Source organism: Antrostomus carolinensis, unplaced genomic scaffold (genome assembly GCF_000700745.2).
Source record: "Antrostomus carolinensis isolate BGI_N321 unplaced genomic scaffold, ASM70074v2 scaffold9929, whole genome shotgun sequence".
NCBI classification, from domain to species: Eukaryota; Metazoa; Chordata; class Aves; order Caprimulgiformes; family Caprimulgidae; genus Antrostomus; species Antrostomus carolinensis.
The window spans coordinates 23,955-51,008 of NW_010339377.1; the positions used below are offsets into that span (position 1 = coordinate 23,955).

At 43.0% G+C, this 27,054-nt stretch overlaps 1 protein-coding gene across 1 annotated transcript in view; it reads right to left on the reverse strand.

Annotated features, from left to right (window-relative positions):
- Positions 1-7,615: 7,615 nt before the first annotated feature.
- The window catches only part of F10 (coagulation factor X), a gene marked incomplete at its 5' end in the record, with an annotated part of 23,386 nt that continues 3,947 nt past the window's right edge, over positions 7,616-27,054 (reverse strand). Inside the window, 11 exons of the mRNA XM_010175838.2 lie at positions 7,616-8,163; positions 9,221-9,341; positions 10,022-10,197; positions 11,865-11,996; positions 19,115-19,228; positions 19,718-19,806; positions 21,878-22,421; positions 23,203-23,320; positions 24,156-24,406; positions 25,265-25,405; positions 26,554-26,667. Of these exons, the coding sequence (XP_010174140.2) occupies positions 7,616-8,163; positions 9,221-9,341; positions 10,022-10,197; positions 11,865-11,996; positions 19,115-19,228; positions 19,718-19,806; positions 21,878-22,421; positions 23,203-23,320; positions 24,156-24,406; positions 25,265-25,405; positions 26,554-26,667 (2,348 nt within the window). The remainder of the gene's footprint in view (positions 8,164-9,220; positions 9,342-10,021; positions 10,198-11,864; positions 11,997-19,114; positions 19,229-19,717; positions 19,807-21,877; positions 22,422-23,202; positions 23,321-24,155; positions 24,407-25,264; positions 25,406-26,553; positions 26,668-27,054) is intronic.

A 27,054-nucleotide genomic window follows, 5' to 3' on the forward strand; every position in this document is an offset into this window, starting at 1 on the left:
TGAGAGATGTTGAAGTTTAAAGTCCAGCTGCTCGTGAGGGAACAAAACCTCTAAGGGCAAAGTCTGACCTCAATGTCAACACATGAAAAACCTCAAAAAAAAAAAAAAAAATCTGCTTAGTGGTGCAACAGTGGCCCTTCTCTTACTGCTCTGGCTGAAGGTGGAGCAGGTTGGCCAGCTCTGCTGAGAGCTGCTCCAACATTTGGGTATTCCTCCCACACTCCTAGTCATCACTTACTGTAACACAAAATAGGGAGAGATGAACAGTATGAACATTTCTTTGTACCATATCAAAGCACAAGCTGGATGATGACTATAGGCATCAGTTTTATGTTGTGGCTCTTTCATACACTGTCCCAACAAAACATTTGCCAAAGCTTAGCTGCACTGGTCAAATCCCATTGGTTTTTGGAGCAACCAAGCATGGGATTTCCCCTGTAGGGATGTATCTGAATGAATACAACGTTTTTCTTGTTGGCTGTTAGGTTTGTACTGCCCAGCCATGAGGAAGAGCATGAGAAACTCTTCCTAACTTCAGGTTCCTGGTCACACATAGACACACAGTCTGTGCAAGCAGGCATAAGTCCTAACCTGTACCATGCACCCAGCAACCAGCTCGGGCTGTCCTCCTGCCTGTCCCAGGATGAGAGGAAGGATCCAAGCGCTGGTGTGCCTGGGATGGGCTCTGCCATGGCAATGGTGGCACAGGGAGTTGTCTGCTTCCTAGCACAGGCAGGCTCCTGGGAAGAGCAGGAAACCATTTCTACAGTCAGAGCAACAACTGGTGAGGGGAAAAGTGGGGGGTTTTTATCTGAGTTAGAAACATAGAGACCGTTCTCTGTTTTCATGTCATAAATTCCCAGCTATTATGTGAGTATGCAGTTCTTGTAACAAAGTATAATTGATCTCAGCATTCATAAATAAATTCCCAAATAAAACTTACACTTTACACGCTTCACTGCAGTTTTAAAAACCTGCTTCAGTGAGTGTCGAGGCAGACGAGCAGGGCTGAGGCGGACCACGTGCCTCACCAAGGCCAGTCCCTGCCAACCCAGGGCTGATGTTGCAGCTCACATCAAAGACCCTAATGCTTTTGGCAAATAATTAACCTCAACATTAAAACTGCATTGTGGGAGGTTTTTCCTGCACAATCTCTGCCAGGATGTTGTTCCAGAAGTTCACTTGGAGTTAAAACCCTTCTAATATCACACTTGATTTTATTCACAGCCAGTTTGTAACCTTACCTATTTATTTTTCCCTCCTTGATATTTTTGTCAAACTAATTAATATTAATTGATGAGCTTCCCATCCTCTTTGGTTAACTCAGTGCTGACATTGTACCTGTCCCAGCCGGGGGTTTCTTGGCTGAGGAAATGGGAGGGCTATTGCCAATGGTCACATCTGGTGGGTCCTGCCAGCACAAGTGTCCAGGAGCCACTGCAGAGGCTCACCTGACTGTCCTCACAGTGCACGGTAGTGGCTGTGTTGCTTTTCTGTACTCTTCTGGCCAACCATCCCTACAGGAGCACCTTCCAGCGAGCACTGCAACCCCTGTCTATTTGCCTTTACCTTCCCAAGGTAAAAACTATTGCCTGGTGCATACACAGCATGGCAAATCTGCCTCCCTTCGGTATAAAATATGTCACCACTTGATGTCAGCACAGGACTTCACAGAACCCAGCACAAAACTGCAGATTTGCAGATTTTATTTTTTTTTTAAAGCAGGCTGTTTACATTTTTCAAACCTATGTCAATTAAGGAACACTTGTAAGTATAAGGTAATCATTCAAATAAGGTTTATAATAACAACACAGAGCTACAGAAGCTGTATTCTCATCAGACCTTAGTTTACACATTCATTTTTTCTTACTGTGTTTTGTTTTTTTTTTTTTTACAAAGTGTTCCTTGACTGAGCAGCTGTGTCCTTGGGAATGGGCCACAGTGTACTCAGTAAGTTATGGCACTGACATTGTTTGTTCTGTATTGATATCAATGCAATGGGCTTTACATCTTAATTTTCACATGGCTATGGAAAATTGTGTAAGGAGAGGGTTTTAAAAGGGCAAGCCTTTCCTTACATCTTTCTTTATGATGAGCTACTGGGATTTCTTTTTCCATTCCTTTAATTATTGCAGTGAGCACATTGAGATGTGTTTCATTAAGGAGTCCCACACTCAATTTCCTGTAGCCCCAGTTAAGGATTGCCTGCTGCTTGAAGGGCTACGCTTTCCAGCATGAAGCCTGCATGTGGTGTTAGATATGAAATCTGCAGTTCCCAGGATGGAGTAATTGAGTTGGTCCTGCTTTAGCAACTGGTTTCCATGGAAGTCCCCCCATCAGCAGTGCGGCAAGCCAAGGGAAGCCAGTTTGCAGACCAGGTGCCCAGGCTGTGATGGGACAGTGACGGGGACGTGCCAATGCTACTCTGCCTCGTGCTGTGGCTCCTGGCTGGCCACCAGCCCTGCTGCAGCGGGGGTAGCGAGGGGCAGCTGTCCTGAGACACTCTGTCACTGTCACGTATTTTTGGGAAATGCACACCTCAGCTAGCAAAAGGTACAGCAATTATTTTCCAGAAAATATCACCCCCGCACTAAGCAAATAGCAAAAACCGATGGCTAGGCTTGCAGCCACGTGTCCACCTGGTGAGCGGCATGTCAGCACTGCAGTTCATTGTGTGTCATGAATATTGAAGATGGTTCAAGGTGAAGGGGACCATGGTGTGCCTGCCTGGTGGCAGGAGGTACAGGCTCACAGGAACAGCTCTGCCTTGCCTCTCCACAGCCTCTTGTCTTTGCATCAGTCCTCTGCGGGGATCTGAGGGCCCTGGGATGAGGGAAAGCCCACAGCTGCTTGCTGCCACAGGGCAGGGAGGAGGAGGAGAGGTGGGGACTGAGCCCAGGAGGAGCAGACCCCTCCAGTGTCATCTTGTTCCGTGCAACCTCCAACCCATGTTCTCCAACCCTGCCTATTGCCATACCACAGCTCTGGGAGTGCAGGGGCAGAAGAAAATGGGAGGATGGTTTTCTCTGATGTGCTTGGAGATGCATAAGTTGGTTAGTGAACTGGCAGTGCTCAACTCACTGGAAGTGAGGTGATAGCAGGGGCCCCTTCAGGCCCCTCTGCTCTGAGCCATCTGTGCTGCAGATGGACCTGGTGAGTGACTTGCCTCTGCCTCCTCTCCTGCCCCTTTTTGCCTCTTGCACAGTCCTCAAAAGCCCACTGACTTCCTCTGTGCTCTCTCCTTGCTCCAGGTGCCCCAGAGTCCCAGCTAGTAGGGCGAGGAAGTAAAAGGAGAGGTGAACAACTGATGTACTTCCAGCCCCCCTGCAGCCCACCCTGGGCAATGCCTGTCCACAACCAGGTGGTCACTGCTTTTGCTAACTCCCCATGGCTATGACAAGCCACCTCCTTGTCCTCTATATCATAATTTTCTATACAGGTCACTCATCTCTCACCTCATGCCCAACAAACTGAAGACCACAGTGCCCTGAGTATCGATGGGTCCCCAAAGTACCATCCCTTTGCCTGAGGCAGAGGAGGCAACTGTGACCAGCCACCGCTGGTCTCTCCCCACAGGGAAGAGCCCTGGAGAAGCTGTAGGTAAATCACAGCAATTGCTGACATCTCCAAAGAGATGGAGAGGGCTGAGGCCAAGATTTACTGTGGTTTAACTCAGTAATTCCTATGTCAGAGGGCTGATATTGTGGAGCTTTAGGCTTTTCTTTGCATAGAGAGCATGGAAACAGAAGCAGCAGATTTGGGAACAAGGGAGAGCTTTTTCAGATTAAAGAAGAAATACTCCCTTTCAGACAACTGCTTAGGAACAACAAAATGGGAATGTGTCCCTCAGCACTGATTAGACACCAGTCGGTCCAAGTCAAGTGAGTGTGGTGATGTGTAGTCTTGGTGAAGAGATAGTGATGTGTGGCACAAGCTTATCCCACCTACATGCTGATGTACACTCTGCTCGTGCAAAGCACAGTTACCAGCATCCACGCTTATAAGCAGCACATATCCTTGTGTGTACAGAAGCTACAAAAAAGTCAGCTGAACTTTTCCTGGCCAGCAGAGAGGAAGCACGTACTCCACAAAGGGTTAATACTTAGTGTGGTTAAAATGGGTTACAATTCAATTAAATGCCTGGACTGTCATCAACAAGTCCTGTTCACCACCTGCAGAATAAAAAAGCTTTTCTTGCCAAATCCAAAGGGCATCACCATTTCTGCAAGCTGGAGGAATTTGCAACTAGTTCACAGGAGCATCGTAACCAAACCTTCTGGTTTGGTTACAGATTGCAAGAAATCCTGGGGGAGTGGACAGGGAGGAGGAATGTAACCCCGGGGAGCCCTGATTCTTTCCTGTGGGTGCTGCACCCACAAGAAGGACTTGAGTCCTGCCACAAGGTTGTGCAAGTCTCCTGACAGATTGACAGTAAAAACAAAAACCATCTTGGAACTACTCTGTCATCTGCCCCATCCCTGGAAGTGTTCAGGGACAGGTTGGATGGGGTTTTGAGCAACCTGATCTGGTGAAAGATGTCCCTGTCCATGGCACAGGGGTTGCACTAGATGATCTTTGCAGGTCTGTTCCAAACCAAACCCTTCTATGATTCTGTGATCTCTGTAGATGCAAGCTCTGACATTTTCTATTTCTGCGCGTGCATTGCTAAAAATAGTAACTGGTAATATTTCAGTTATTAAAATACATTCTTCCTTTATTTATGCCTTCATGTTTCTTTACTTTTTTCCCACTTTTATCTTAATACCATTTTCCCTATCAAAATTCCAACCAATAGAACTGGGTGCGGAACAGCCAGAGGATAGCAGAGACACGCACAGACAATGCCATCCAACTTCAGCTCCTAGATACAGTTTCAGTGGTGGATAAGGGGGTTTAGTGAGGTGGTCAATTTTTCCCTGAGATGAACAATATCCTAATGTCCTGTGAAAAACTCAGAAAAATAACTTTGGAGTCTGTGCCATTTGGATGAGGGTTTTATTATTTTTTCTCCAATTTTATCTGATAACATCTCCCCGTTATTACAGCTTGGACTTCAGGATAAAAATGGTTAAGGATGGCTCACAGAGACACCTAAACAGAGGATTTTTCAGGCAGACTCCTGGAACACTGAGTCAGTCTGAAGTGGGCAATGAGGAGATGCGAAAGCCTTCAGAGTTTACCTGGAATTCAGACTTTTTAATGCTATTTCCTGTTCCTCTCTCTTTCTGTCTCATTCTCTCCCCCGAGGTCATGGGGCAGCAGCCCTGCAGCTGTGTCTAGATGTTGTGATTTAAGGTGTTTCTGTGACCAGCCAGTCACTTCCTCTGCAGCAGATTCAGCAGGAGAGAAGCCTTGGCCTGACCTCAGCAGTGCCAGTGCAAAGCCAGTGCCCAAGAGCTTCCACCCACAGCCCAGACAGACATGACTGCCATAAACCTGACTCCCAAGCTGTGGTAGACATGGACTCTGTGAACTTGTGCCACTGCTACACTGCTGGATTATTTTTGAAAGCTGACTTCTGCATTTATGACAAGGAAAAAAAAATCCATCTATGTTGAAAAATGATAGCAAAAAAGCTTTTTCATGTTTCAAAATAAATCTTCCAGGATGACTTGAGGTAAAGTTCTGTCCTCCATGTAAAGACTCAAATAGCATTTAGGTAGAGCACAGATGACATGATGTATGTCTTGGTATGTATCTCGAGTGAGAATTGCAATTCTCTGTCCAGTTAAGCGGCTGGAATAAGCATCCCTGCAGACAGAATTTGTTCTTATCTGGTACTGGACATCGAGTAGGTTGATGATAATGTTTCATGGCTGGAAATGCAAACTGGGAGGTAAGGAAGGAGATGGATGGGTGGATGGATGGATGGATGGCTACATCAGATGGATGATTTCTCTGAGTGCACATTGAGGTAAAGATGGTGATCGAAGCCCGTTGGAGGTTTCTGTCCTTTTTTTAATCAGTTATGGATAAACTAGGAGTGCTGCAGAGCTGGCACAAGTGGTAATGTAAGGCTGGGTAGGAGGAGAGATGGATGGCAGTAAGGGTGTAAGCCCTGTGTAATGGCCTCGTAGTGCCTGGAACACATCTGAGCATGGCCCACAGTTTAATATATCAGGTTTGGTTCCCTCAATATATAGTTTAGGACTGAAGTATAATCAGAGGTTTTAACAGAGATCCTATGGAAAGTCATGCAGGGGTAAATCCTTTGGAGCAGTGGTGTCAGGGACTCGCATCTGCAGCCATCAGGGGCTGAACTTCTTTCTGTGGCTTGAACGACATGACCTGTGATGTGCTGTCACTCCAGGATTGAGTTCATTTAGCAGTCCTTAAGTTCAGAAGATGTGTCAGAGAAAACTGGAGGGAAATTATAAATGTGGAACAGACTCCAGCATGATTTTTCTGAGTTTTTCATAGCAGAAGAAGATAGTGGTTATTGCAGGACAAATTTACTTGCCCTATTCCTTTCAAATTAATCAACATAATCCATATTAAAAATGACCCCAAAATGGTGACTTACACATTTGCAAACTGGATATTTTGAAGCCAGGGAATGAGAAAAATATTGCACACTTTATGCCACAATATAATTTGTAACATCTCTCTTTTCCCTCTCTTCATAAATAGGTACTGACACGCTTTTTAAAGTACATCAGAGTACTTAACTTTTCTATAGAGCCTCAAACATCTTAATATCTAGCTCATAATTTTTATATACCACTTAACTGGCTGAAAAGCAAGTCTTTTTTTCCCTCTGGGTTGGAATAAGGCAGACAGAGGATGTCAGGTTCAGCTGATCAGAGAGTTAGGCTTTTCTTAGTCTTGAAAGATTATTTATGCTTGTAGATTTAAAAACTCTTGAGCTGTGAATAATTTAAATAACATTTTATATAAATGATGACATACAACAACATTGTAACTGTAGGGTATGCAACACATTCACTTTATTATAGCCAAAAATAACAACGTGAATAATGATAGTGAAGAAAGTATCTCAAAAAGAAAGCAAGAAAATATCACAAGGACAACAGTGATTTTGGTGATGATAAGCAAGACTTTCCAGTTCAATGAGCTTCATCTAATAACTCATTTGATTCAGTGATATTCCCAGGTATTTAGATTTGTGTGGATACATGGGTGGTTTTCGTATTTTCTAGCTTTTTCTGTGTACACATATATAAATATAGAAAATTAGGTAGCTTTTCCAGAGGCTTTTAAAATGCTGTCCTACTCTGATACTGTCTTACTTTGATATTAACCGTGTCTGGTTTGTTTCTATAAAGCAGGCACTGCCACAGAAATGTTTAGTTCCAACTTTCATTGCAATGGGAGCACAGACAAAGCCTCCAACAGAAAAATTTTGGTTATCACAGCAAGACCAAGAGTTTCTAACTGTCATATTTGAAGAAATTTCATTATTGTCCAAAACCAGCAAGCTCAGTTTGAAGTTCAAGCCCATCTTCTGAAAACCAGGCATTAGCTCATGAAGAAATAGATTGTGTCTCTTAGGTAAGCACAAACTATCAGAATTTTAGCAAGCATGTTAAAAAGAGGAAAATCTTTTGGATTGATCTGATGGCTAAGACAATGAAGTTGATTAAATATCAAACCGTTAAGAGTTTTCAGTCAAAACACTTCTTATCCAGGGTAGGAACTTTGACAAGTTGGTGTATACTCCATATTTTCCTTGCCTTCCACACCCTTCTCCCCAGCTGATGATACCAGTAACAAAATAAGTGCCATTGTATTGGGTTACATGGGGGCCTCCTCCATCTCCTCGGCAGGCATCTTTTCCATCTTTATCATAACCAGCACAGAACATGTTTTCTGTGACTGGCTTACGAAGGGCAAGCTTGCAAGTGTCCCTGTCCACATAAGGGATTTGAAGCACTTTCATTCTCTTGACTGGCCGCGCACGTTCAAACATGCTCCCAAAGCCACTGACAATTCCAAATGTTTGGTTCATCAGGATGTCGTTAGCAAAGTCTTCTTCTGGAAGGCATGCTGGGACAACATCCTCAGAAAATGTGATAGGTTCCTCTAATTTGAGAAGGGCTATGTCGCTGTCAAAAGTTTCTGTATCAAATTTATCATGTTTAATTATTTTTTCCACTCTGTGCTTTGCTCTACTTGGCTCTTCCTTTTCTTTATCCACCATCCCTGTCAGATTAGTAAAGCAGTTATTAATAAGACAATACCAACACGTCTAAACTGCATCTCAATAAGAGATGAAAGTCCCTTGCACTTTCTCTAGCCATTATACTGTACAAATAAAACAGAGCAGTCCTGTATCCTGATGCTGTAGCATTTAATACCCATTTTGGAGGGGTTTAAAGGGCTGCCAAAATGCCAAGCATGTAAAAAATCAGAACTTTGCTATTAGAATAATGCTCTCAATTAAAGCTTTGATATAAACTTTTGGGCTTCATTACAATATTCCAAATGGCACTCTTATGATATACAAACAAAAGCCTCAACACAGAAAAGAAGGCTCTTGCTCCTCTCATTTGTAGAGGAACAATAGTCAAACAGACTTAAATAGGAAATAGATATTGTCTTTTAAAACTTTACTGTTCTGCATACAAAAACTTAGGACATATATATTTAGTCTTTTCTAATTTGTATGAAGTCTCTTTGGGAATTACATGGACAGACGATAGGAGTTTAGGGAAACACTAATTTTTGTGTTTCAAAAAAAATTTTTTTCTTTACTATTATGCACTGAGTACAATTTTTAAGACTCAGAACACTATTTTTCACTGCCTAGAACTTGTGATAAACTATTTCATAAGTGACAGTAAAAAATAATAAATTTGAGGTTTCAAGTAGGGAACAGTCTCAGACTAGTGTCTACGTGCTGCCAAACCTAGCATCTGAATGAAGCATTTGGAGTTCCTCAAGGTCTGGCCAACACAGGAAATTGCGTAAAGTGTAAATTAGACCAATTTAACTACATCAGCTCAACCTCACTTGCCCACATACCTTTCCAGTTTATACTTGGTTTCTATCATATACAAGCTATCCTAGGCCAAGCCAAGCTTAAAGAAACTGTACCTTCAACAAAGTTGAAGATATATTTCACTGTTAGTCAAGGGAGAGGACGAGGCAGTGAGAGGGTAAGAAAAACTCTGCCAGGGTTCAATGTCTTACATATCAAGACTAGAACATGGAACAGGTTCTTACTTTTGTAGTACATGGCAAAATGAGAAGCACTTACCAACAAGAACCGATAAGTCTTTAGGCTCGTTAACACAATGAGCTCCAGAAAGTATAAAATACTCATTTAGAATTGTCCCCCCACAAAACCATTCATCATACTCGTCCATTATTAGAACAGCCTGCGAAGAGAGAGAAGAAAGATAAAGCATAAAACATATGTACAGAGAATCCTGAACAGCTAGCTGAGATTCAAACAGTTTTCTTAAAGTAGAAATTTTCATACATATTTTCTGTCACAGGCATCTTTCATTCTAAGGTGATGAGAGTTACACTGAGGTGTAGCCACCACAGCGGGAAACTTCTCAAGACAGAGCTTTTTCCTGGCTCAAAGCAGAGTTCATCCATTCAGTTATTTTACCAACATTTTTCTGTTGTTACTTTTTAAACAAAATTTAGCTAATACTGTAATAGCACTATTCCTCTTTGTTTGTTTTTTTTTCACTTTAGTCTTGGCCACAACAGGAACTCAGGCTATCCTTCTGATACTACCATGCTGCAACCCGAATAATGGGGTGGCTGGCAGGGAAGGGGCCCTGTGGCTCACCCAGCTCTACGTCCCATATCTGCAACCCTACCTCTCTCCTGGCCTCCCCCTCTCAGCATTTGCTTCATGCTGAAACGGGGGCACAACATCTTTCATGATATGAGACCTGTGCAGAAACACAGTGCTCAGGAGAGTGGAAATAGATGTCGGCACCAGGGAAGCCTGCCTCAAATCAGGCTAGGTCCCCTTGCAAGCATGGATGAGCACTATGAAGGGGGGTCAAGAGTTAAACATCTCAGGACAAGGGTGCCTTACCTGCCATGGGGACGTGCTGGGTAAACTGCCAGCCTCCTCGGTGACCTCCGAAGGGCTGGTCGGGGCCTCAGCACTTTCCTCATTTTCAGGATGAGCATCTGGCCTTGCTGTGCTTCCATTGACTTTCTCTCGACTGGCTTCATGAGTTCTCTGAAGCTTACCACACGGGAACTTGACTGCAAAAGTAAAACCAAAACGCTAATACTTGATGGCTGGATGGTACTGGGACTTTGAAGCACATGTCACATGCAGAGAGCAAGGCGTTCCTGTCCATAACACTGAGTAAACAGCTGTGAAGGCTCTGATGCTGTTACATGCCTTCACTTTAGCTCAGAGCTACCTTTCTTGCTGATTTAAGCCAATATATAGGATTTGGAGGACCACAGTTTTCACTCTCTGTAGGGGATGGTGCCTGTGCTGTCCCTGAGGCACCAAGCCAAGTGACATGCAAGGGATAGTAACCTCCAGCAGAGCAGAAGGACAGACAGTTGCTGTTGAAAACAGTTTCTGTCACCAAAGTGCCATTCAACAGAGCTTGTCTGACAGAGCCCTTGGTATAAGGGACAGTTTCATGGTCAGAAAAGTAAATCTAGTTTCCAGAGCACCTAGTGTTGTCCTTCACCACTAAAAATTATTCAAACATGCTGGAACATGGGTTTTGCAGTCAGAAGCAGCCTTTAGAGTTACAGATTGCTATCTACAGTGGAGGAAAATGGTTTGCAGGGAAACAGGTCACTTTTAGGAAATCAACTCTTCATGAAAATGAGAGAAAACTCACTTAACAGTACAAGCAAAACTCCTTGCAGCCTTTTACAATCAAATGAGATATGCAGGCATTATCAGGGTTGGCTCTGCAAGATTTTTCAAGATATTAACAAAAACTTTGCAAGTGCAAAAGGGACGGGGACCAGAATGGTTGAAAAACGAAAATAATTTTCCAGTTCTAAAATTTGCCTCTTTTGGGCAAGTGTGCAAATTGGTTCAGCATTTTCAAAGTATTTAAAAGTTAAACAACTTCAATTATTGGCATAATTATTTTAATATACTTGCTGTTATTAAAACTTTTGCACTGGGAAGCTGAGCAAAGTATTTTATATTAGGAATTATGAGGTCACGACAGCAATTTGGGATTAAAATACAAAGGATATTATAACAAATATAATGAGACAGACAGAAGAATAGATCAAGATTAAGAATTGTTAATATTAATTTTCTCTGAATGCAGGCAAAACTGGGTTTACATTCATTGTCAGTAGTTATTAATGCTATTAGATTATTATTATTAGTTATTAATGTATTCAATCACTATATGTTAACTGCAGAAAACTAGCTTCTAGAAAGAAGTAGAAAGGTGGGTTATATTCTTTTTAAATGGAACAGGTAATATTTGAGGGTAAGCAAGTGAGATATAACTGCAATCACATTGTGTTATTACCACTGAAATTATAATGAATCCTTGTGAACTGTATCTTGTAAAGGGAGAAGTTTCTTGGGTTCCTACTTGTCTCCTACCACTGTTTTCTCATATGGCTTCATAGCTGCTGGGACACAGGTTTTGCAGTCCACTCTGAGACCGTACTCACTTGCGCAAAATGCTTCTGTGAGCTATTTTTGCCACTGCACATTGCTCAGAGTTGCACAATTTGATGTTATTTAAATTATGACCTTTAGCTAAGATCTTACTATCTTTGTTGGTAACACCTCAAGCAAGCCATGTGAAAGGTGTGAACAGTTAACATTATTCCTTATCTACAACAGCACTGCAACACACTAGCACTTCCCAGATGTGGTGAAGATGAGATGAGTTGGTTCCCATAGAATGAACTTTAAGTGTGGCTCATACCGACAGGAACACAGGTTTTGTTGTCATTGCCCAGGGCATAGCCGGCTGCACAGGAACACACGACTCCTTCATCTTCAGCTTTGCAGAACTGCTCACAGTTCCCATTGTTGACCTTGCATGCACTTGGTATGACTGCAAAGGAGACAAATTTATAGGCAGGTTAAAAATTCATGCTGATTTCACAAATACACACACAGTTCATAAAACCTTGCTTGGAAGCATTAGTCATCCTCCCCCCCCACCCCCACCCCTTCCTTTTGGGAAATTCTGTGCAATTCCTGCCCAAAGCCTTAGTAATAACAACAGTTGTAACTATCATTATTTTAAAAAATGTTAAGCTGCCAACATGAGGTAGACCACTATTATTTTACATCTTAAGCTGTGTTTCCCAGCTATAACTGGCAGCTCTTTGATGGCAAAGGAAGGGATAATCCCTACTCGCCAGAACAGCCATGGTAATAAGGCAAAGATGAATATGTTGCTAATAAAATTAGCAACAACTGAAGTATCAGTAATAAATGAAGTATTAGACTCTTGGTAGAACCTTATAATATTTATTTTCCATCTGTATATGGCTCATACTACTTACCTTAGCTCAGTCCTTGGCATTGTAAGATCATAAGCAGCATGGGAGAGCTCTTGCTAGTACTAACAATGTGAAAGCAAGAGAGGTAAACCAGCCCTAACAGAGGCTGTCCAACCTGTTCCTACAGATCCACGATGAGATTCTACAGCTCACCCATGCAACCTAATCTGCTCCTTAACTAGCTTTATAACATCTAAAAAGTGTTTCCTAATATTTAACCTGAGTGTCCCTCAGTGTGGTGTGATCCCATTACTTCTTGTCCTAGCTGTTCATCCTTGTGAAATTGGAGAAGACTTCTTGCTTTTATTATGTATTTTACAAATTTCCTTGGTTGTGTATTGTGGGACTGAGGGTGAAATTTTGGGTTTGTGTTTACTGAATTACCTCCTATTTATGTTGGACCACTGTTCCAGTTTCACAAGATTGTCTTGAACTCTCATCTCAAGTTATGGTAGTCCTTCCAGTCTGGAATGAGCTACAAATTCAGTGAGTAAACACTCTATTCTGTCTTGGATGTCACTGTGGAAACTTAGGCTCACCTGCGTGGAGCCCTGCACTCCATATAATCTTTCATTTGACAGCAAAACACCGACTAGCACAATTTCCCAACCAGATGTGCACCAAACTTAACTTACAATAGTTTCATCCAGAGCAGTGTTTCTGTTACAATAAAAGCATTACATAAAATGATGTTAGAAGCCTCCCTTAATCAAGAGACCTGACACGTATGGCATCTTTTGCAGCCACTCAGTCTGTTATCCTGTTCTTGGAGGAGATTGATGTGATTTGTTCCTAACTAGTACAACTCCGCAGTTTCTTTTCTCCTTGTTGAACACAAATAATCTGGTGCCTTAAGGAATAAAGATTTTTTTCTACATTGGGAAGAGACTAACATTCTTCTTTGTCTCTTTTGATATCCATGTACTTAGATCAGCTCTTGATTTTCACATCATGTTTATCTTATTGTATTTACTCCTTAACCTTTCTGGTTTTATGGCAGGATGTTTGTAATTCTTTTATACAGATCTAGATTTTTCTATACGTCCTTCTGGATGTCAGATCATGAAGGAGCTCATGATTTTAACTAATCCTCCAGTCCTTTCTTGACCTTGGGATAGCCTGGACATGTGCCTTAAACACTTTGGGTTTTTATGGGGTTTTTTTTAGAAGTAGCCAAATCTTTCTCTCTTTTAAAAGATACATTAATTTTATTCTCTTGGTTTTTTTCTTTAATTCCTTCATGAGCTCTGTCATTTTACATTGACTTTTATTAAAGTCATCTTCCATCTTTGTATTGTCAGTCACTTCTAGTCTGTTGATTAAAATCACATGTAGGCAAGTGCACTCAAAATTGCTTTCTACATGTTTGTATGAGAAAATTTTCCTTGAAACATCCTGAAGACTCTCAGGGCACTCTGTGTCCCACTAAGTACCTTTCCCACCTCATCTCTGGGATGTCAAAATCCCTCTTACTCCCAGCTCTTGTAATGTGGATGACTCAGGTGTTTGTTTAGTCATGTCCAACCAGTCCTTTGTAATCACCACATGAGTTTTACAGCAAAATTAAACAACAAAGCAGGCATCATGTCTGCAGTATGATTCACACACTTACTCTGTAGAGAAGCATTTCAGGCTCCAACCTCAAAGACAGGTGGGGCGCTTCCTCAAGTGGAGATGTGATGTTCTTGTAGAGACTTAGACAAGCACTGTGGGTGACGGTGTGGGGTTCTGATTCCCCTCTGTACTGTTAAACCTTGTGGGGTTCATTTTGTCACCCAATAGCTTATGAATGCATAGTAAGGATTATTTAATTATTACATCTCTTGAGGACATGAAGAGTAGCATATAGTTTGTGTTGTCAGTTTGAAAGCCCTGCATATTGACATATTAACCCTGTATTTTACACTGACACAATTGTTTTAGTTCCAAATGTTATTTCCGTAGTGACTAAGCCCTGGACATTATTGCACTGCAGCAGACGAATGGGAGCAAGTTGGGTAAGAAAGCAAAGCTACCAGGTTTTCACTCATGTCACCCTGGCTCACAAAGCACAAATAATGGCAAATAATGACCTGTGTGGTTTAGACAAAGCAGCACAAACCCAAGTTAAAGCAAAGACTGTACCTGTCTGCACCATCTGAAGGAAAAGGAGGACAACAGGAAGAAGCCACACTGTCTGGTGATGACCTGCCATTGCCATCCTCCGAGCTCACTGTGCGTCTCCCACTGGTTTCTCTGCAGGGCTCTGGGGCAGCTGCTAAAAGAGAAACACTACAGTGCAAAGGTCATTAACTCACGAGAAAACAAAACCTCTAAGAGCAAAGCCTGGCCTCAGTGTCAGCACGGGACAATGTTAAAAGAGAAACAAGCCACTGTGCTGCAGCAGTGCCACCCTGAGAGCTTGCAGGTGCCTTGTGTCAGCAAAGTCCCTCTCTCCTGCCTGGGCAGCATGGAGCTGAGTTTGCCACCGAGGCTGCGACACCTGTGTATTTCAGACTCCTCAGGAAGAGGGGACTCCATAAACCAGGGCAGGTTCTGCCTCAGCAGAGTAACATGTGGTCACATGGTTAAATTTGGTTATGCTACCATAACTCCAGACACCAGGCTGCCACTTCGTGATTTCCTCTCCAGGACCATGGTCTACAATTATTCCCTTTCTCCCTGTCCACTTTGGGTGGCTCTACATCTTTAGGAAATATGGACAAAGCCTCCTTAAAAGAGCTTTACTAGCCAGGCAGCAAGAGCTAGACTAGTTGATCTGGCTGTTGCCCATGCCCCAGGGAAGGCAGAACAACCAAAGCCAGAGCTTTGCGCCTCCTGCAAGCTGGGCAGAAGCAGGAAAGCGTCTGAGAAATGAGAAGAACACCAGATTTGCAGAGCTCGGTAAACATATTGCAAAGATGTTGCCTCACAGCTCTGGTAGTGCCTTAGGAAGCTAGTAAAGCATGAAAAAGAGAGAAAGTTCAGGCTTTTTTCTGGTGTAGGCCTATTAGGTATTGCACAAGGCTTTGGTCTCTTTTATTCCAAACCACTGTAGTCTGAAGTGCTTTAGGTGAAGTTGATTGTCATGCTGGTAGATGAAGCCTTTGAGTCCAGTGGAGCTGGTAAGCAGGTATCCTGTACAGATGTAGCAGGCTGGATGGGACCTCTAGGATCCACAGAATCCAGTCTCTGTCACAAGCACCAGGCCAGACCATAACAAATTCATCAACTTCCACCTTATTCTAGATTTTTTTAAATTTTTTTTGGGAGGCTCACACCACTCCATGGGGACAGCTCTTGACAGGGCCTTGTGGTCTAGGGTCCTGCCCTCTCCCAGACAATCCTGTGTCAGGGAGCAGTAAAGAGGAAGGAAAACCTTGCCTGTTATTACTGTGCTAGCACAGGTCACAACTGCATGAACGTAACAGTGACCCTTTGCTTGTGCTGCTCACCTGGATGCACAGAAAATGGGCTGGCAAGACCTCCAGGATCACCCAGCCCAGCTCACTCAGCCCACAAGGGATCAATTTGCCTCTATTACTCTTGGCATGTTGGCCAAGGCTCCAGCAAAGAAGTCTTCTGGGAAATTGGTTCCAGTTGGACACTGTACTTGCAAAAGTGTGTTTTCCTGATGTACTGTAGGATACCGTAACAAAGGCCACTTGTCCACCTTCGTTCCCCAGGGCAGCCCCCGTCGTGCTGTACATCTGACAGCTACTTACCTCTCCTGCTCTGAAAGACTACCAACATTGGACACTTCACTGCCCCCAGACAAAATCTAGTAGAGGGCTTTTCCAGTCACAGTGTTAGAAGGTTTTCACTGAGATTTCCCTGAACACTTCTCGCTGGAACTGAGATGTGCTGTCTTATCTTCATCACTGACATGAAGATCTGATTAGTCCTTATTTCTCTGCAGCAGCCTTTTGCACACATGAAGGCTATTCATAGAATCATAGAATGGTTTGGGTTGGAAGGGACCTTAAAGACCATCTAGTTCCAACCCCCCTGCCAGCAGCAGGGACACCTTCCACTAGACCAGGTTGCTCAAAGCCTCATCCAGCCTGGCCTTAAACACTTCCAGGGAGGGGCCATCCACAACTTCTCTGGGCAACCTGTTCCAGTGTCTGACCACCCTCACAGTGAAGAACTTCTTCCTAATATCTAATCTAAACCTACCCTCTTTCAGCTTAAACCCATTTCCCCTTGTTTTGTCATTAACTGCCCTTATGAAAAGTCCCTCCCCAGCTTTCTTGTAGCCCCTTCAGGTACTGGAAGGCCACTATAAGATCTCCCCGGAGCCTTCTCTTCTCCAGGCTGAACAGCCCCAGGTCTTTCAGCCTGTCCTCATAGGAGAGGTGCTCCAGCCCTTGGATCATCCTGGTGGCTTCCTCTGGACTTGTTCTAGCTGCTCCATGTCTCTCTTGTGTTGGGGTTTCTCTTGTATTGCTATGTTTCTCCTCAGGCCTTCTCTATTTTGGTTTAAAGAACCCTGATTTTTCAAAGCTCAATGCCTCATGCAAAGGAGTTTCTTGCCCAGATACATCATCTTGGACTGGGCCTGAGCAACGTCCTGCCTTTTTATTCTTTGCATTAGTCCTTTCCAAAGCCTCAAAGTGATTGTCCTCTTTACTTACCATCCTTCCTTTCTTCCCTTTCTTCTTAGGGTGGGCTATTCCTTGAAGGCTGAGGAATCCTGAGCACTACAGGGTAGCTTAGAGCTTCTCCTTCCACCATCCTTGGTAAATGTCAGCTCTTGCCTAAGCCAGCAGTGTTTGCTTCCTGTGAGGACTTCTGGTATTTTAAACCCCACTAGTTTACACAGCAGCTATGTGCTGTACCTCTTGCCTGGGTTTTACTATCTGTATGATGATTTTACAATCATTATGAGAAATCGCACCAAAATAATGCATCTAAATTAAAAATTTTTTCTTTTATTTTTTCTTTTCTTGCAGGCCCTAGAGTTGGTTATCGGCTTTGGTAGGAGGTCAAGATGCAAGCAGAGGTTTCACTTGTCCTCTCAGAATAGCAGAGACAATATTACAGACGAGGAATGAATATGAGGCCCTTGAGCCTTGGGCACTATAGGCACCATGGCGCAGGATGAAAGGCTTTCTAGGAACCAGTTTTGTTTGTAAAAGACAAATAAACTGCAGTTGCAAAGCCCAAGAACAAAGTCTTTCATACTCTGCAGAATAATTCTCTTCTACATGCTGTTATGTTGGACACAAACATGGACTTCCATCACTCTTTTGCATGCTCATCTGTTAAACCAGCTCTGTGTCTGCCCTCAAGGTGCTACTTGGCTTGACAAGGATGTATATACACACCAGCTAGTAAAATTCAGCAACTGCCACCGTTGCCAGAGGCAGGTCCTCCCTTCAGCTACCTCAACACCTTATATAGTCCAGTCTGAGTTTCACTTCAGTCCTCAAGCTTCCCTGAAGTAGAAAAACACCCTTAGCACAAGTACATAAATAGGATTTGAGTAGCACTGAGGCCTGAGGTTGTCCCTTTGAAGAGGGAGGGATGTTTCACCCTGATGGAGCACAGGTCAAGCTACCAGTGAACGTGGGACAAGGGATTAGAAGGTACAAACGGGAATCCTGTGGGCAGAAAAAGCCAGGGAACAAACATTGCTGAACAAACATTGAAGTAAGCCTGCTGAGGGTTTATACAGGTGGGGACCATCAAGCCAAGGGTAACTGACCTGCAGTCCCTCCTGCATACATTTACTGCTGACTGCAGCAATACCTTGTTGCTGTACAGAGTTGTATTTCTCGTTTTTCAACCTGGCTTGCTCACAGCACCTGCTATACGAGAATAGCCAGCACCAGTTCAAACCCTAACAGGTTTGGATGCTGAACCCAAGAGGTTTTTCAGCAGAACTTTGGGTTTTTTGATCATGGGATGGTCTATTCATCACCAGGTCTACTGACATCCAATGGGATGTACCTTTCCCAGAAGGCGAAAAGAGTTTTTGCCCAAGATCTAGAAGGGTTGGTTGACAGAGCTTTAAACTAAATTGGAAGGGGTAAAGGGACAGTAACAACCTAGTCTGTGATGAGCAATGGGATGGCTTGCCAAAGTTCGAGGAGCTGCGTGCTGGTGAGATTCCTCAGACAGCTCCATGAGGTGATAGGCACAATGAACCACACCTGAAGTGTTTCTACACAAATGCACACAGCATGAGAAACAAGCAAGAGGAGCTAGAAGCCCTCGCTCAGTCCCAGAGATAGGACATCATTGGCATATCTGAAACCTGGTGGGATGAGTCCTGTGACTGGTTTGCCATGATGGACAGTTACAGGCTCTTCAGGAGAGATGGGCAGGGCAGGCGAGGTGGGGGGGTGGCATTGTGTGTAGCAGAGGGACTGGAATGTGTGGAGCTTGCAGCTGGTGATGGCACACATGAAAGCCTCTGGGTAAGGACTAAGGGACATACAAACAAAGTGGATGTCGTCGTGAGAGTGTACTATAGGCCACCCAGCCAGCATGACAACATTGATGAGCTGTTCCTTAAGGAACTAAAGGATGCCTCTAAATCATCTGCCCTAGTCTTTATGGGGTCTTCAACCTTCCAGATGTCAACTGGGAATACCACACAGATGGTACAAACAGGTCCAGAGGATTCCTAAAATCAGCTGGATGACAACTTCTCGGCACAGTTTCTAAGAGAACTGACCAGGAAAGGTGCCTTCCTCGACTTGTTGCTTGTTAACAGAGAGGGTCTTGTGGGTGAAGTGGAAGTTGGTGGCTGACTTGGCCACAGTGACCATGAAGCAGTTAAGTTCAAAATCTTTGGTAACAGGAGGAAAACTATCAGCAAGACCTGAACTCTGGCTATGAGAAGAGTGGACTTCAGGTTGCTCAGGGAACTACTTAGTAAGGTCCCCTGGGAAAAAGCTTTTGAAGGTGCTGGGTTCCATCAGTGCTGGTCATTTTTTAAGTACCACCCCCTAAAAGCACAGGAGCAGGTAATCCCAAAATGCCAGAAGTCAAACAGGTGAGGCAGAAGGCCAGCTTGTCTGAGAAAGGTTCTTCTTCTAGAACTAAGGCAGAAAAATAAAGTGTATGGCCAGTGGAAGCAAGGTCAGGCAACATGGGAGGACTACAGAGATGACGTTTGCCACTGCAGGGAAGAAATTAATGCGGCCAAAGCTCAATTAGAGCTAAAGCTGGCTGGTACTGTGAGAGACAATAAAAAGGGGTTTCTAAGACTCATTGATAGCAAAAGGCAGACCAGAAATAACATTGTCCTGTTACTTGATGAGCATGGTCACCTCACAAAGAGGGATGCAGACAAAGCACAGACATTTAATGCCGCCTTTGTCTCTGTCATCGACACCGAGGATGGGATCAGGAACCCCCAGAGCCCTGGGCTAGAGAACAATGATAAACTGAGAATGATAAACTCCCTACCAGCCCCAAACTTGTGCGGGATTTGCTGCTCCAGCTGGATCCCTATAAGTCAATGGGGTCTGATGGGATCCATCTGAGGGTACTTAAAGAGCTGGCAGGTGTCATAGTGAGACCTCTCTCAATGATCTTTCAATGCTCTTGGGAAACTAGAGAGGTCCCAGCTGACTGGAAGCTGGCAAATGTTGTCCTGATCTTCAAGAAGGGCAACAGGGATGACCCTAGTAAGTACAGGCCTGTAATTCTCACTTCTGTGCCTGGCAAAATTATGGAGAGGCTGGAGAGCAGCTCTGCAGAGAGGGACCTGGGGGTTCTGGTTGATGGCAAGTTGAATATGAGCCAACAGTGTGTCCTGGCTGCCAAAAGGGCCAACCGTGTCCTGGAGTGCATCAAGCATAGCATTGGTGGCTGGTCAAGGGAGGTGATTGTCCCGCTCTACTCCGCGCTGATGCAGCCTCACCTTCAGTACTGTGGGCAGTTTTGGGCACCACAGGATAAAAAGGATCTAAAGCTACTAGAGAGTGTCCAGAGGAGGGACACAAAATTGGTGAGAGGCTTAGAGGGGAAGCAGGGGAAGAGGAGGGGCAGGTCCTGATCTCTTCTCTCTGGTTACCAACGATAGGACCAGGGGAAAGGGCAGGAAGATGTGCCAGGGGAGGTTTAGGTTGGACATTAGGAAAAGGTTCTTCACTGAGAGGGTGGTGGAGCACTGGAACAGGGTCCCCGGGGAGGCAGTCATGGCACCAAGCCTCACAATATTCAAGAAGCATTTGGCCAACACCCTCAGGCACATAGTCTCAATCTTGACATAAGGCAGGTGAAATTTGTCACACGTATTTGTTCAGGGACATTCACTCTTTTTTCATTCTCAAATGAGATGGTGGGTGTCGGTCTCTTCTCCCAGGTAGCAAGCGATAGAATGAGAGGAAATGGCCTCAAGTTGCACCAAGTAGGGATTCAGATTAGATATTAGGACAAACTTCTTCACTGAAAGGGTTGTCAGGCATTGGACCAGGCTGGTGGTATTTAAAAGACGGGTAGATGAGGTGCTTAGGGACATGGTTTAGAGGTGGATTTGGCAGTGTTGGGTTTATGGTTGGACTTCGTGATCTTAAAGGTCTTTTCCAACCACTACGATTCTGTGATTGTGTGAGATTTTGTCCATATATCTGAAAGCTGACTGGAGGGAATAAATAATAATAATAAAAAGAACAAAAAAGAAATAATATTTTATTTCAAATGCTGGTGTACATCAATATTGCACCTTACAGAAACACCTAGAACAAGTACACATGCAAGGAACTTTCCAATCCTCAGCCATACACAATCCAGAACGTGATACAGAAAACAGTGAACATGCACATATTACTTTTTTTCTCATGAGCAGAAGTGTTCAAATTAAAGTGAAGCACAATCCATATAAAGCAAATCTCCATTTTAATTAGCTGCTGTGACCTAAGCAGGTGATTTTGTGGAATGTGGTTATTTAGCATCATATGTTGAATACTTACTTGTGTCTCAGCTTTTACCAAGCAACCTTCCCTGCTCCCATAACCTTCTAAATATATCTGCAGGTAGAAGCTACACAGCTCTAGTAATAACAAGCTCCCTACTGAGACAGCTGGCTGCAATATGAGGATTAACTGAAGTCCTGTCCTTCCCACCTTCATCACGATTAGTGGAGGCTCACATTATGTCCCGGAGCCTCTGGTGGAAGCACTTGGGCAAACAGAGAGGAACCAAAATGGCAATATAAAAATAACCAAACAAACAGGCAAACAAAAGACCCCACTGAGCAGCCATTTTATTTAGGGAAAGCCCCTCATTGTACAAATTCAAAACAACACCAGCAGTCCATGTACATGTGCTTAAAGCCAGGAATAAACCAAAAAGAAGCAGCACCATAACTTTAAGGAATCAGCTCTCAAAACAAGTTTAGCAGATGTGGCTAAAAAAAAAAATAAGAAAGTTTCCATTACAGAAACTTCACCTTGTTAGCTAACAGAAGGATCAACAGCCACACCACTACAATTTTTGTCTCATGACCGTTCTTACCCAGCGTAAGAACCTGGACAGTTTGGTATAGATGCCATATTTGCCTTTCTTTGCACATCCTTCTCCCCAGCTAACAATTCCAGTAACAAAATAAGTATCTTTATATCTGGTTACATGGGGGCCTCCACTGTCTCCTTGACAAGCATCTTTTTCTTCTGTTTCATAACCAGCACAGAACATATTTTCTGTGATGGCAAAGTTAGTGGATTGCTTGCAAGTGTTCCTATCAACGTAGGGGACTTCAAGCACTTTCAGTTTTTTGGATAGCCGTCCACCTTCAAATTCACGCCCGAAGCCACTAACCATCCCAGATCTTTGGTTCATCAGAACTTCATTAGCAAAGTCTGCTTCTGGGAGGCATGCTGCGATAACGTACTCAGAAAACACTATAGGTTCCTTCAGCTTTATTAAGGCTATGTCGTTATCGTAAGTCTCGGCAATGTATTTAGAGTGAACAAATATTTTGTCCACGGTGTGCATTGTTTCAGACTGTTCTTTCTTTTCTCTGTCCACTTCACCTGTACAAGATTATTAAAAGGGTCATTAATATGGAGATAGCATAAGAAATTAAGAACAACCTTGATAAAGGAGGAGACTAGTATACCCATTCCTAACACTGCCTAAGCCTTTATGCCATACAAGTAAACTGTAAAAATGTACTGCAATATTTGTGAGCAGCACCCAGATCAGTGTCAGTCCCGAGCTTTGGTCTACGGAGATTTTTGTACCAGTGTCCATAAAGGCACAAACCTCTTCAGTTCAAGTAATGCAATGCTCTCACAGGATCTTGAGCCTGGCTTACATCAGGGAAGAGAAACTGGTCTGAGTCAAGACTAAAAGAGTGCAAATATAAAGTTGTATTGTTCTAATATCATGCCTCAGAAGTGAAGCAGTCATAATTTGAGTTTGTTTCTTCTTTCTCTAGTCAGTATGTAAAAGCTTTCCTGAGTGTTCCTGCAGAAGCAAGTCTGTATGTTTCAGATGGGCCAGCAATGATAAGCTTTCTGAAGAAGCACTACTCTGATGAACACAATGCTAGTCAACACTTTTAGAACATTTGTTCTTAATCACTTCCAACTATCTGGCAAAGAAGAAAGGGATGGACCATGATTACCTTCCACATCAGCTGCCCCCATTATTAAAAAGCAGGATTCCCACCATAACAAGAAATTATAAAAAGCAAAACAATAACAAAAAAGTAAGACACCATAAAGTAATGTCACACGGGATTTAGAGCACAGGTGATTAGTCTGCAACACATGCTCAAACATCACAGGAGTAAAATAAATAACCACTTACCAACAACGACTTTGATCTCTTTAGATTGGTTCATGCAATGAGCAGCAGTAAGTATAAAATTTTCATTCAAAATAGTTCCACCACAAAACTCTTCCCCTGCCTCATTTAACAGAACAGCCTGCAAACGAAAAGATGGACGTGCAGAATTAAGAGAAGCAGTTTTAACTTCAATGAGCTACAAACAGGTGATTGAGTTCTCTGCACACTACGTACATGCTTATCACTACAACATGTACTACTCTGCAGGTGTCTCCTCACATTGCATAAGCACACGCATATGCTACAGACTGGCAGGTACCGCTACAGAGTCTCAATTGTCTTTACACAACGTAGGTGTTTGGATTCTGTGTCACCTCACTCACAGTGCTCAGTCATGTCTTTTAGCCACAGGACACTGACAGCCTGAGCAGGGAGAGTGCAGCCCCCAAATCACCTCATCCCTTGGATTTACAACCCCAAAGAATTCCTGTCAAAGTTCTGTTCCCGTTTGACCCCCCTCTTAGTGTCCCAAATACAGGAATGCATTTTGGCTGCTCCAAACTCAAGAGGAAAACTTAGACATGAAAGCCTATTTGTGAAGCAAATGCATGCTTTATCTGTCATGCTCTCTCTACAGGTACCCTACTTGAATGGGCTGCTATCAAGCAGAACTGGCATACAGCCTGCAAAAATTACACTGGTACGCCACCATGACTCAAAGGCCCTCTCTGGTGACAGGTTAAGCAACACCACCTAGAATTGCACAAAGCCTTTCATTTTGACATTTTAAGGCTGAAGTTTGCAGAAGAGCACATCTCAGTGTCTAGGTTTACACAATTCAGCTGGCTCCAGCTTCAAAAGGCATACTACATGGGCAACATTCAGAAGGCAACCGGGTTAAATGAACAACTGCACACTCTCCCTCTGAAACATGTTCTGCTTACATGCAGAGCACAGACACCAACCAGATTTACCTGCCATGGGCATTCGCCAAGAAGACACTCATCACCACCTACTATCCTCGTATGGACATATGGAGTCTTGCCACTTGTTTCATTTCCAGGACAGACAGTTGGGCTTTCTGTGGTAGTAACAAAGTCCTCCTCCAAGCTTGTTTCATTTGTAGGAGGGCCATCTTGATCACTAGTTACATTGCTATTATCAGCGGGTAAAATAATCGATCTTTTTTTTCTTTTCACAAAAACTTTTCCACAAGGATACTTTACTGTAAAGACAACAAAGTTAAAATTAGAGACAGACAGAAACACCAGCACAAGAGGAAACACCCTGACAACACTATCTCACAAGAAATCAGTTAATGCAGCTGTCCTGTTTTCAAAACACTAGCAAAGCCTTGGCAGATGCAACAAAGAAGGAAGAGCAGAGGGTTTTAAAAATGAAAGACATTTTCTAGTCTTAAAACTTGTCCATAGGTTCAGTCTCCTGATAGTGTTTTCAAAGTATTTAAAATTTAAAACATCACCTTCAATTGTTTACATTGCTATATTTAATGTACTTGCTTTTACTAAAACCATCTTAATTAGGAAACTGAGTAAAGTGTTTTATTTTAGGAATAATATGGTTCACGATAGCAATTTATTACTAGTTACAAAGTATATAAAAATTGACATCATGAGTACATGGTTGACTTATTCCTCCCCCCAAGGTGTTTCGAAACACAACAGAAATATACAAATGTAAATAGCATTAATCAGAATTACTTAATATCATCAGTCACTGCTTGATTATGTTAACTGAAATCTAAAGTAGAAAAGTTTTTGCGAGCTACTATTTTATATGGAGTGTTTAAGTAAAAAAGATATAACTGCAAACATTTTCCTCCTGTCAACAGTGGAGTTTACTCAGGTAATTCTGTGAGAGGCACCTTGCAAAGGGTTCCAAATCAGCTACATTTTGGTAAGCCCATCACATCACCTCACACATGGAAGGCTTTGGAAATACAAATCAGTCGGCCTCAGTGTTAAATCTATGTCATGTAGAATCCTCATGGTTCAAAAACCATTCTTTACCTGTGAAACAAGTCTCAACATAATTGCTATTAGTTTATCACTTGGCTTCATACCTGATGAAACACAGCGCTTGCCATCTTCTGCTAGAACGTACCCTTTTGCACAAGAACACAAAACATCCTTCTGCACACTTTTTTTGATGCTGCAGAAATGCTCACAGTCACCATTGTTTATTTTGCAGTACTTTGGTATGACTACAAAAGAGGCAAGTTTGGAGAAAAAAATTGTAAATAAACACTGACTTCACAGAAGACCTCGAAGTTCACTAAATCAAACCACTCTCTTTAAACAGGATCTGTATCTCCACCTGAAAAATGCCTGAAGCACATCTTAGTAACATGAGTAGCCAATATTAGATTATGCCTTACAAAGCAGCCACATCCACTGCATGAAACATGCTTGCCAAGTCCAAGTGGGCCAGTGGCCATGTCATGGCGAGCTTTAAAAAAGCAGAGACAAAATGACGGTGGAAGAATGGATGAAACACCAACAGAGATGTCCAGATACTGGCAAATCCTCACACAATTCCTCCCTCCCATTTCAGAATCCCCTAATAAACTCAAATCCTCATCACTCCCCTCAGTCTTGTGTCTGAACTTCAGTTCTACATCCTCTTACCCAGGGCTCACTATTCTTACTTCTAGGCTACCAATACATGCTCCAATGACATCATTAGTAGCTGTATTCCCCAGCAGTGAGACTCAGGAAGGATTTATATGCAAAAAAACGGCTCCTTGCAAGGCTGAAAAAGTCTGCATTGTCTATGTAAATCTGCTTTCTTTGGTTCTTCACTGCTGTGAGCTGAGCATGGAGGCTGTACTTCTGGACTTGGAGTAAAGGCTTTTTGATACCACTTACAAGAATCCTATGCTTCTTAGTTTTATCATCATGTTTTGGGGATTCAAGTTCACGTAAACAGGCACTGCCATAATTAAGAGGGCTTTCTTTGCAATAAGCATAACTTCAGAGCATTCACAGTTGGATGGTGCTCCAAGCAACCAGTTCGCTGACTGCAGCAGGGGTTGGACTAGCTGACCTTTAAAGGTCCCTTCCAACCCAAACCATTCTATGATTCTAAGATTCTAACACTACCCAGCTGTAGAGCCACCAGGACTTTGTGTTTCTTGCCCTGTCCTCCAACTCATTGCTGACTGTCATCCCATCCCATGCATGTTTCCAAGAGGCAAATAGTACTCATTAGGAAAGAGTTAACTCTCTGTGCTTCAGCTCCCTGGGAAATTCAGAAACCTACCGAATTCACAGTTCTTGCCTTGATAACCATCCAACGTGCTTCAGCTCCCTGGGAAATTCACTGTCAGAGTTCTCTAAATCAGAAACCTACCAAATTCACAGTTCTTGCCTTGATAACCATCCAAGCATGAGCAAGTGTAGGAACCAATTGCATCTTTACAATGTCCACCATACTGACAAGGATTTGAGCTGCACTGGTCTCCATCTACAAAAACAGATCAAAAAACAAATTACTGTAAGAGAGTAAGCATTTTCAATGAACTCTGAAGAGGTGTTAGTTTTAATAAGCAATCTTTCCTGTTTCCTTTTAAAACACATGTCCTGTGAGTTGCCACATTCCAGATGGAACAAAGAGTATAAATGCCATCATTCCAAACCAGCAATGACTCATATACATATCCTCAGTTTTGCAATCTGTTTTTGGTGGCTATGGTATGACAGTGGATAGGCAAGCCTTTCTTTGTAGGAAGATAAAGCAATACATCACGGACAGAGTATAGATCATTTACAGTGAAGGCCCTAAAAGCAGACACGACATTTTTAGGTTGCAACTACTGTCTAAAGACATTAAATTTTTGGCCTCTTGTATTTC